Source organism: Ammospiza nelsoni, chromosome 1 (assembly GCF_027579445.1).
Source record: "Ammospiza nelsoni isolate bAmmNel1 chromosome 1, bAmmNel1.pri, whole genome shotgun sequence".
Classification (NCBI taxonomy): Eukaryota; Metazoa; Chordata; class Aves; order Passeriformes; family Passerellidae; genus Ammospiza; species Ammospiza nelsoni.
In genome coordinates, this window is record NC_080633.1 from 104626646 (window position 1) to 104639099 (window position 12454).

A 12454-nucleotide genomic window follows, 5' to 3' on the forward strand; every position below is an offset into this window, starting at 1 on the left:
GTTTGCAGCTAATGGAACAAGATAACTTTTCTTGTGTACTACTTAGGTATCCTTATCACCATGCTGGATGTGGGAAAGATCAAAGGATAAAAAGAGTCTGAGAATGTTTAGTTTTTTCCAGTTACTTTTGCAATAAGAAACCAAGAATGTTAAGTGTGCACACGCTGTTTATTCTCTCAGCTTGAATATCTTACGTGTTCTGTTGTATTTCTTTCTTTTAGGCCTTTCTCTGAGTTCTGCCTGTCGCACAGCCATATGTATTAGATGACTTTGGGACTCATTTTCCACCAAGGATGAAGGGATTATCCGGCAGCCGCAGTCACCACCACGGGGTTGCCTGTGACCCTGCGTGTGACAGCCTGCCACACCACCAGGACAGGAAGCCATACTTGTTAAACCCGGTGGAGCCCCACCCCGCAGACCACCCTTACTACACTCAAAGGAACTCCTTCCAGGCTGAGTGCATGGTGCCCTACAACGATCAGATTGCCAGCAGCACGTTTCCCCGGAGGCATTACAGCTCCCACCACGAACTCAAGGACGAGTGTGCTCTGGTTCCCCACGGAACTGCCAACAAGACCAACCGCATTCCTGCCAACCTCTTGGACCAGTTTGAGCGGCAGCTGCCCCTGAATCGGGATGGCTACCACACTCTGCAGTACAAGCGAACTGCCATGGAGCACCGCAGCGACAGCCCGGGCAGGATCCGGCACCTGGTTCACTCTGTCCAAAAGCTCTTCACCAAGTCCCACTCGCTGGAAGGACCATCCAAGGGGAGCGTCAATGGGGGGAAAGCGAGCCCGGAGGAGTCACAGACGATGAGGTATGGGAAGCGCAGCAAGAGTAAGGAAAGGCGATCAGAAGGTAAGCCCAGATCCAATGCATCAGGATGGTGGAGTTCAGATGACAACTTGGACAATGATGTTTGCATTTATCATGGTCCCAGTGGGGTCATGACCATGGGAAGATGCCCCGATCGCTCTTCTTCCCAATACTTTATGGAAGCCTATAACACTATTAGCGAGCATACTGTGAAGTCCTCCAGAAGCAATAATGATGTCAAATGCTCTACCTGTGCAAACCTGCCTGTGAATTTGGACTCCCAGTTAATGAAGAAAAGCTCTTGGTCCTCTACATTAACCGTGAGCAGAGCCCGTGAAGTTTACCAGAAAGCATCAGTTAACATGGACCAGACAGTGGTGAAGGCAGAGACGTGCCAGCAGGAACGGTCATGTCAGTACCTCCAGGTACAGTGTGGAGAACTGGTTGCTGTTAACTGTACTCTGCCTTGTCTCAGGTGTTTGTGGGGGATGGAGGTTTGCTCTGATGTCCCAACTTTCCCCAGAGGTCACTGATCACCAAACAAGGGGTTCTACTACTAAAATTAAAAATATATCAGCTTTTGGGTTTTTTTTTTTTTGTTTTCTGGTCCAGAATTCAGTATTTCAAAGTAATGGTTCATGTTAGAACAGGATTAATTTTTTTTTTTCATGTGGGAAAAATAAGACCTTTCTGTGTACCTTTTGAATTTATAAGGCTGTCACAGTAGGGGTATGGGGAATTTGATGTTTTAGTGCTTTCATTTAGCATTGCAATGTCAATTAACTGAATGTTACCAGGATACAAATTCTTTGATTTCTGTAATTTCAATTTTGCTTTCATTTAGTGCTCATTTTTTAAGAAAGCTTTTGAGACCCTTTTGAGAAACTATGGGGTACCTTAATACTTTCTCCAGCAGGAAAACAGCCTACTTTTCTTTTTGCCATAGAATATAAATTCTCTTAAAACAGTTATTGTAACGTGTCCAGATTTGTTTATCAGGCTATTCCTCTTTTTTATGGCTCTGAGTCAAAAATAAAAAAATCAAAAGGTTGAAATTATTGCTTGTTCTGATTATACATTTTAGGAGTACATCACCTACTCCCTCACAAGCTGTTTGCAGTTAATACAGCGTCACTATTTTTCACCAGTATTGTATCTTTAAATGTCAAGAATCAGATGTCTCCTCTTGGAGCTATCATACTGCCGGTGAATGTTTGTGGCAGGAACATGGATCAGAAAATATTAAAACTGTTTCATTCTTAGGAGAGCTGTGGATAGCTTTTATGCACTTTAAAAGAAGCACTTATGGCACATCTAAGTGTGTGTGTAAGATGGAACAACGTTGCACAGAGAAGAGAGAAGACCATGAGGAAAAAAGAGGTTTGCTAAGATGATTCGGTTTCATTTTAATGTAGTGGGCTCTTTTCTATTTGTATAGAACTATAGCAGGTTCTCTCATATGGGTGCTTTAATGAGACAGTCAGCTTCCACATTCTGTTGTTTAAGTCAGTATGCAGATAAAGCGTAGGACTGAGGCATCAGCATTTAAAAATTGATCTTAAAACGTTTTATGGAGTGTTGTGCAAAATAATTTTGATTACCAGACTCTGGAATGCTAAGTCTTAAATGTAAAGGAATGGAAATGTATATTTTCTATCAGTTGTTTAGGAGAGTGGGGTGGGGGAGAGGGGGCAATACAAATGCTCAGTGTGTTTACAGCTCTGCGTATGGGCTGGGGAGGGAGAGAGGTTTTAAAATAGCCTCAGGTTGCAACCTTTTGAGCTTTTGTGGGTTTTTTATTAAGTATATTTTATGTGAATTTTGTGAGTAAGAAGAAATCATAACTTTAGGCTTGAGTGTTGTGGTTACTTTGAACTCTGAGATTTTTCTTGTTGGTATTTTTGTTTATTCCTTCAGCCTTCTCTTGGGTTTAGATTAAATAGCTGACAGTTCAGTATGTGACCAGATGGCTAGAAAAGAGTGAAAAACTGTGCCAGCATCAGCTTTAAACGAACACCTCCATAGGGACCTTTAGATAATGTTTAACTGACAGGAATAGACTCCTCAAGTGGAATTAGAGGACATTATCTGTGTCTGTATGAAAATATGTCCAACAATTGTCAAGGGCAAGAATAACTAAATTCTCACTTAGAATCACTACTTCTCACTGTGTTTCCCATTCTGTATCAGTTTTCACTTAATTTTGTTTTATTCTTTCTAATTGCATGCCATTGTAAAATCAAGGGAAATATCATTAGTTTAAAACTCTTTTTTTTTTTTTTAAATGAGAATCTTAACCAGGCTTCAGTTAACATTGGAAGTAATATTCAAGCAGAGTACAGTAGATTTGAGGAAGCAGGTCAGGATTATTCTTCTCTCTTGGCAGCTTGAAGGGATGACAAATGCATGTAGGTATTTAAAAAGTCAGTCTATTTTGAATGCATCCCCTTGCTTTTCTCTTCACTATATCACTTATCTTTTTACACTGCGAGCCCTTTGGGGCTTGGACTTTGTTCCCTTTTGTGTTTCCACAATGCACAGCACAATGGGACACAGAACCCAATTGAAGCCCTTTGTCTGTCCTGCAATATAAATATATATTAACAGCAGCAGAGTTCCACTCTGTTAGTGAGTTGTAGAGTTACTCTGTGCATCTGCTATCTCCAGGTGCACTTCTCATTATTGCACCAAAAGGCTGGTGTCCTGTGTTAGAACAATTGGAAAGGCACAAAATAAGATGAAAGCTGCAAATTCACAACAACATTGGACAACCCTGATCCTTTAATTTCATTGTCATGATGCTTCTTTCTTGCTTTCTATAACTCACTAAATGTTAAATAGATTTATCAACTTGCTTGTAATTTAATTTGTCTGTGGTCCAGGACATAAACTCTCAGAACATAAACTCTGATCATTCAAAGAGCAGCTACTTGTTCATGCAATCTCTTCCTGTCACAGTATCTGAATTCAATGAAGGAGTGACTTTTTTCCAACTCAGGGTACTCAGGATAATTTTCTTTATCCTGATAGATCTGAGTATATCAGAGATCACATGTGACATTGACTTCACATTTGTTTGTAAGGGCTTTTATCACAAAAGTATCTGCATGAATTCTCAGTGTAAAGACATAGAAATAACAAACAATTATTTCACTTGCTGTGATATTTTCCACTTAACTGTTCTGTGGAAGGTGTTGGCAGTAATTACTATTACAGATGGGCTTATTTCTCATAATTTGGAATTTGGATCAAGTGCAGAGTCCTCTGCATTGTATTGTCTTTCTTTACCCCACCAGGCTCCACTTCCAGCCCTGCTGCTGAGGCACAGTGTCCATCATTGGAGTTCCAGGGGAGGCTGGGGTCTACACTGTGCATCTTCAGAAACAGATATTGTCCTAGAATAGTCTATAGACTGTCAAGCTAATCTTTTCCTCTTACCTACATTTTGGAAATGGAATTGCATTTTTAGCTTCTATTTCTCTTTTCAAGAGTGAGCAGCTGGATAGTAGAAAGATAAGGTTCTTTTTATGAGCTGATTTTTATTTCAGGAAAGTGGTATTTGATCCAACTTTACAGTTGGATTACTGCGAAGGATGGTGAGAAGGAATTGTTCATGTTTTATCAAAATGCTTCTTCAAGATGGTTTCCCTCCCTCGAAAGAAAAAAAAAAATTAAGGCAGTGGACAGCCTCTACTTCTCTGCTAGCTTCTGCTCTGGAAAAAAAATTAAATTAACCAAACTGTCAAAGACAACATGTAAGCAGCAGTCCTTTGCTGCAAACAATAGGGTCTAAATACACAGGGAGATATTTCTGACTCTCTTGTTTTCTATGAATTCATGAATTTTGGAGCTGGTAGTGTATCAAATACACTGTAGAGTTTGTCTCTGATTATAGTTTTGCCATTTAATGTTCCCTGTAATTACCATTCCTGTTGACCTTGGTCCATTTGTTAAGAATGAGGCTTTTCAGATTAATTTTATTTTCTCATATGGGTCAGTCATAAGTTTTCTTTTCGTTGCAGCTGATGAGACTCATATCAGTTGTGTCAGACGCTTGAGGCTAAGGATGGAAATTTTACTTCTGAAAACTGAAGCACAGAAGGTGGAGGCAACAGTGCAGTCATTCAGCCTCCACATTTGCTTTGCTTGTCCTTTGGTGGGATACTGTGAGAAATACTATTAAAAATGCAAACCAAGTTTCTGGGTGCAATAAGAATTTTCTGGTGACCAAGGGTTCTGGTTAGTACTGCACTCAGTTTCCAGGGTGAAGGTTGCCTGTAATGTGCATTGGTACACAGTGTGTAGTGCTGAGAAACTCATTATCCAGATGACTTGTTCTCCAGTCTCAGGACAAGGCGCAGTTTCTTAGGAAAGCTGAGTTCCCGCCACAGCCAGCCTCTTTTTGTTGCCTGTGTCCATGGATGACCAAATAGACCTAAAGGTCAGGGTGCTAATAAGGACCAGTAAGTGCAATGTGATTTGTTAACATGGTGCAATTTATGCTAGATCTGTTATACTAAGTTTATCTATGCACGTTTTCTTCATTTTCAGTTTGTGTTTTCCTCGTTTATGGTGTTTGCATTTCAGATGCAACTACCATATTCAAATTAATCTTCCAGAATATCTTTACATATATATATGGAAGTTGTATTAACATCCATTAATATAGATCTTCTATTTTTCATGTATCTGATTACTTTTTTGGCTCATATTCCATTATAAATTGAAAATTAATGAAGCACATGTTATTTCTCTTTCAATTTTTCAGTCAGAACTACAAAGTATATGAGGTATAAGTTTCAAGGGGTTTTTTAATAGATTAGGCACAAAACAGCTTATTTACAATTTGTATATTACTAACAGAAAACTCCATTAAACTGGCATCTTGGTTGTTTAGCCTACCAAAGGCAAACCCACCCAAGATGTGATTGCTATACTGAGAGAAATATGTTGGAGAGTATTTCAATGTACTCATCTTCCTCATCTTTGCAGTCCTTCAATTTAGCTAAAAAACAAAACAAAAACAACAAAAGAAAACAACCAAAATTGTTAGCTGTGTTGGTGATCATGATCCTGCCACTTATTTCACCTTAACAACCGGTGTTTTCTTATTTGCTTAATTGAAAGCTGTGCTGACCTTTGGTGTCTTGAATCATGGGGGCCTCCTAAGTACAAAGAGAGGTCTTCAACAGCAATTTCAGCTGCAACTTTATCTGCCAATGTTCTGTAATTTTCTGTCCTTTTGTTTTATTGCCATCCTGTAACTTTTAAGTATTGAATGTACTGGCATTGACCTTACTTTTTCCAGATTAACTTGAATTACTGTCAGTTCATTCTGTTAGCATCCTTCCTTTCTAACAGTACATCCATTAATGAACACAATTCTGGCAACTGGAACCTGTTGCTGGCATACCATTTATAGGATTTAGCAACCTACTTAGGTGACACTACATTGCATATACTGTTAGGTCAGAAATGTTCACTAAAATTATGGCTGCACATAACAGCTGGCATTTGGTATCTATTTCAGTTCCTTCATGGAAAAGGTTTGCTTCAATCATGAATCTGATTCCTTCCTGTAGCCTTAAATATTTGGAGTATTCCAATCTTAGTCTTTTCAGTAATTTCACTGTAAAAAAAAACCCCAAGAATAAAACAAGAAATCTTCAAGACAAGTCAAGTCCAGCAAAGAGGATCATTTCAATCTGCCTCTGAGTTTGAAACCTTAACTTTTATTGAGGAAACATATGAAAAATGTGGGGAAGAAAACACTGGGCAATGATACATTTTCCTCAGTCAGTGCAAAGTAATAAAGAGTATTTCCCTTCATCCAGTTATTGGGTTGGGGTTTTGTGCTTGTTTCAAGAATGGAATTCACAGGATAGATCTTGAGTGAGGAAATACTACAGTGCCAGAATAGTGGTTTGAGCTGGGTTATCTGGCCAAGTTTTTGTTCTGCTTTACAAATGCTCTGCACAGGTGAGCTTCTGTCACTAGTGAATTAAGCAATGAGAACATCAATATTTTGTGTGTGTTTGTCCTTTTATCCTCTTACCCTGAAACTGTGCAATGAGCTGTCTTCTTTGGGCTTCTGATACATATGTATTTCTCTCACCAAAGACTAAACAATGTGTCAAACAGTTGGATAAGGCATTGTGACAGTTCTGAAGGGCCAGGGCTTCCAAATAGTCTCTGAATTGTGTCCAGGAGTCTTTTATGCAAATAAGTTTGTGTCTAATTTTGCTTTGCTGACATAACCCCAGCCTGCTAACTAGTTTGTCAAGAAATCTTTGAGGTTTCCTGGTCTCTAGCAATTCAGTTTCCAGCAGATGAGAGTCAGGACTATGACCTTGATTTCATACCCTATGGGACACTACTGTAGAGCACAGGTCACCATTTGGTGACCATTTGGAGTTGCTTAGAAGACACACTATGATGTTCTGGTACCAGGACAGTTTCCTTACAGCCAAATCAAAGCTTATTTCACAGGTATATAGCATTGCTGTAATCTTGAAGAAATCATTGTAAAAGTGTCAGTGAAGTGTCCGCTGGCCACTAAAATGTGACAGAAGCCAAGAGCCAGCAGGAGATGGCAGTTTAAGGGCATCACTTAGAGCTGCTGCCTGTGAGAGCACATTAGCAAAGCACCAGAGATTACTGAGTTACAGTCAGCCAAAAGAAACAGCATAAGGGCTGCTTCTCAAAATGCTCTCCCCAACACATCTGTTTTCTTCCAAGGATACGGATTCAGCTACATGTTCTCCACCCACTAGCCAGTTTCCTGCTGTCTGCTTGATGGCAGGCTTGTGCCTGTGTGCAGTGAAAGAAGGGTAAAATGGCATCTCATCTAACAGTATTGCTTTGGATGCCGACCAGTCACTGTGTGCAGCTGCTGAAGTGACTCACCACAAAAGGAGATACAAAGAAGAAATGAACATTTCTCTGCTGCTGGTCATTGAAAGTGTCCTTTCAAGGATTAATATTTGTGTTAGCAGTCGTCCTGTCTCCTTAATTGGCCAAAAAAGCATATATCATCATAACCAATGGCACTGAATGCTTCAAGGGTACCGCGAAAGATGAGAACGAATGTCTGCCCTCTGCCACTGGAGGATATCATCCATGAGTATCACTGAAGCAGCTCTAGTTTGAGGTCCTGGCCAAGGTCCTGCTCTGTGACCTTCAGTGATGTTCACCTCGGCTAATGGACGTGCTGGTTGCTGTTTGACTTCGTTTCTGCAGAAGGTGTTTATGGGTGGCAAACATGCGAGGCAGTGGATGGAATCATTGTATCTTCATGGTTGGTTGGACTTTTACACATAAAGCAGAAGGAGAAATATTTGTCTGGAATCAAGACATGGTAATTTCATTTAGAAGACACTCATTCCTCATCATGGAAGAGAATGTGAATCAGATTGACGAGCCAACGGTCCAGACCCCTTTTGGTGAATGGGCATCGTAAACTTGAAGAATTTTGTCTATTGGCTGACTCTCTCAGGATTCATACTGGTTTAGAAGACTTTCCAAACTACTGTTTTGTCAAAGAAGATTTCAGTTCTTCACCCTGTTTGTTCAGGTTTGATGCAAGGGGTGGGCACAGGATAGAGGAAGTAATGCTCTGTCTTGGACAGGTCTTTGTTCTGGTGTTAATTCCTTTCTTGTAAAAAAATGGAGATAAGTCAGCTAAATTAAACTAATTTATTAGTAGAACATGATTGCTCCAACAGTACAAGCTAAAGCAAATGTTGCTGCAGATACTGAGCATATTAAATTTATCCTAAATAAAGGAAACCCTCCTAACTGCCTTTTTGAAAATACTTAAGGCTCATTAAACATATATTTTTCTTTCTGCTTTCTAAGGCTTCCTTTTTTTTTTCCATACTTCAGTGATTCTTAACATATGCACACTGACAGAAAGAAATGTTACTCATCCTTATTGGTCTGATTAATTCAATATTCATGACTGCTGGGAATAGGCTCAGTAAGTGGAAGATGGCAATTGAAACTTCCTTTACAGCATGCAGAAGAGGCATAATAATGGCTAAGGAGACCAAATTGCATGGATTTGAAAAATCTGCACTGAGCAGTCATTAGGCATTGTTCTTCAGTTGTGTGATTTCATTTCATTAAGTATTTGCATACTAATAGAAAGCTAAAGTTACAAGTCTACTGCTGTGAGTGATGGTTAGCCACTCCTTCCAGTCCTTTTGTTTACTTCTATAGTCATCCACATTGCTTTGGCAAAGCACAGGGAGAAGCTTTAATGATTTCAGCTGCAATAAACCAAAGCAAACTAGAGATCAATAATGAACTTAATTTGCTATAGAGACAGTCTGTTTGCTATTTCATCCAGCAAGGTAAGTTAATAACTATTGGTGGGGGGGAGGAGATTTAAAAATTTTAAAAATAAAGGAAATTAGATATTCTAATTTAATTGGTTAGAAACTGGATTTTTAAAAAATGTTTTCTTACCCTTGCAATGACAATATGGGCTTATTTCACATATTATTACATGTGAGCTTATCAAGTGAATATTTGAAAACTGTGAGGCCAGTATACCTGTTTGTTTTGTTTCTTTATTAGGGGTCCTAGGCTATTTATTAAAAAATCCAGTTCCTTTATATCAAAAAATGCATTAAAGGAAGTGACAAGTCAGTACAACCTGGCTAATGACAAAGTGTGAACACCTGCACAGCAGCATAAATTTAGTTAAAGATTGGAACAGGTAATCAATACACTAAATAATGCTAAATCCAGGTAAGATGTTGGCCAGTAGCAGTACTTCATCGTTACAGTCTGCTCTGTTTACAAAAGAATATATCAGCCATTGAATCAAAGGAAAGAAATTGCTGTCAGGCTTAGTGTTCATACATGTAGCAATTTATTGCCAGGGGTTTGCTGAAGTTTTAAGTTTCAGTAAGCTGCATGGGCTCAGAGGCCTTTGCTGAATATTTTCTATCTCTATACAATTAGTAATGCTGTTCTGTTTCACTATGCCTTTTTTATAAGTGATGTACATTCTTGATTTCTAGGCTTGTACATGAGCTAAGATTTGTACATTTGATTTGATTGATTTCATGAGATAAGCTTGTATATTTCTAAGATTTGTACATGAGCTTAAAAATTTAGAGAATGAAATGTTTCCAGGATCATTATTACTTTGATAGTGTGAATAATAATAGTTCAATTTTAATAAAAACAATGTTCATTGTTAGATCTGAATTTAGCTCTTTCCCCTTTTTCATAAGAGTTAAAACAACCATGCAAGTGATTATCTCTCTTGATATTCTGATACTGGAAAAATTGTATTGCCAAGGTAATTGGATAATATGATTTTCTTAAAAGCATGAAACAGCTTTATCTCAAGTATGTCAATCTTAATCCCATTAATCCTCTAAGGCAGAAGATACAGTGCATTTGCACTTGTGTGACCTTGCAAGGCATAATATTGGTCATTCAAATAAAGTCAGAGCCTGTGGGAACATTTGTGCAGACCCCCTGCCTTGAAAAAAATAAGAGAGCTGGAGATTCACATAGACATTTCTCCCAGCATTTTTTCCAGATCAATAGGAGAAATTACAGTGCAGGATGTGTAGTACCATATGTGTAGAAACAGAATGTATGAAATAATCTGATTGATTTTATTCTTGCAGTTTGCATTTTGGAGAGGGCTTTATGTTGTACTTTTTTTCTCATAATATGAAACACTTTGTTGCGACAGTGAGCTGCACTGTCTGCATGAGCTGTTGCAGCCACATCTGTTGCAGCCAATACTTTTTAGGGACCAAAAAAGCACTCTGAAAATCAGGTCACTTCTTTTAGTAGGTATTGCTTGAGGTATTTGACTACAGGCACAGCAGTACTAAAATGTTGACATTATTTTATCTGCCTGAAATGAAAGAAAATGCTGAGCTTTAAGGGTTGCTTGTCCTACTCAAGTAAGACACAGACAGACACCCTTTCATAAAAAGTATTGCAATTGTTAATAGCTGAGACAGAACTTCTAAAATGTTTCTTTACCCTACAAATGCTCTTTATCAGTTATATGATGCCTAAACCAAATTTCAAAATCAGGGTTTCTTGCTCTTGTGAATGTAATATAAGAAATAAGAAAAAAGAATATAAAGGGGAGCTGGACCCAAATTTTCATCTACAAAATCAATTATATACTGAAATTTTACTCTAAACAAACAAGCAATAAAAAGAGTAAAAATAATATTTAGAAAAAAACAAACTAGACTTAAATACCTGCAAAAAAAACCCCACGGTCAAACTTCAACTAAAATAGCTTTTTAATAAAATTTCCATTACATTCTTGTATTGCAGCTTTGTCTAGGCAGGCAAGATAGTTTGTACAAACACTCTGTATTCCTCAGTGAGTACTGTGAAATTAGAAGCATATCTGGGTTGGTATTTTAGTCCGTTCTCTGAATCTGGACGGCTTTTTAACCACAGCCATCCTTTTCTCTTTGGTACATACAGGGTTTACCCTTGAACCCATAATATGGAAATGGAAGTTGGGTCACTTTTGTGTTATTTCCTTTGGTATTGCAAGTGCAGGTGACTTCCAATACCCAAACCAGCCAGTGGGTTTGTGGGCACTCACTGAGACTGCTTTGTCCTGATCTCTGTGTCATCAGCTCAGCTTTCTTTCTCTGCAGCTAGTGTTTTATAAAAAGTGGAAAAGCTCCTAAAAACATTGCTGTTGTTTTTCAGTGATTGCTCCCCTCACTGACAGGAGCAGAACTCAAACTGAGAACCTCCAATCACATCATACAAATTGAGGGACTAGAGCAATGCACTCGGACCTCATCATGGTACACAGTGTTTGCATGTGTAAATAGAAAGTTTTGGGGTAAATCCATTGCAACCAGCATTCAAAACTTGGCCTATTGCATCTGAATAATTTTGAGAAGCTTTGGGATAAAAGGTCTTGTACTTATACATGGGGTTATTGATAACAGAACTCAATAATTCCAAAGTAAGAGTTTCCACGTACCTGTATCTCCTCACTTGTATTGCACCTATGAACTATGGCATTAAATTTAATAGTGGATCTATTATTTTAGTAAAACTACAAGTGTTCAGCTTACCTGAATTATGGGTGCTGTATGAACATTGCAACTTTATCTCCCCTTAGTTTTTCTCCATTGAAGGCACCAACCTTAACAATACACTAACATAGTTTGTTTAATGCATTAAAGAATAATTTACAGACTTATCTCAATGAGAAAAAGCAAAGATCTTCAATTAAAGCAAAATTAATAAAATAATTAACAAATCAAAGTTCATATCCTCTGAGAATTCACAGATTCTCTACAAACTCTGACTTTGATATCTAGTAGCTACCTAAAAACTGATTGGGAATACACCAATAGGGGTTTTAAACTGCTGACTGAAGTCTGAGCATGGCATCAAAAAATGTCAGCAGAGCTTGATTTTACTAAACTTGTCCTAAATTCTTTTTTGCGTGAGTGATTTGAAAAGTCAAGGTTTTACACTGGCAAGCAGAAGCTGTAGATTCCAAAATGTGGGGGAGAAGTGGTATGAATATAGATTGTATACTCACTGTGCAATGATGGAACTAGGAACTCTTCTAGGCCTGGAACTAATGCAAGAGTAAGACCTGAAAAAA

General features: G+C 38.4%; 1 protein-coding gene across 2 annotated transcripts in view; it reads left to right on the top strand.

Moving 5' to 3' along the window:
• Positions 1 to 293: 293 nt before the first annotated feature.
• Positions 294 to 12454, top strand: part of DLGAP1 (DLG associated protein 1) — a 142845-nt gene continuing 130684 nt past the window's right edge. For both annotated transcript variants that reach the window (XM_059476252.1, XM_059476259.1), the window contains exon 1: positions 294 to 1247. In XM_059476252.1, the coding sequence (XP_059332235.1) occupies positions 294 to 1247 (954 nt within the window). The remainder of the gene's footprint in view (positions 1248 to 12454) is intronic.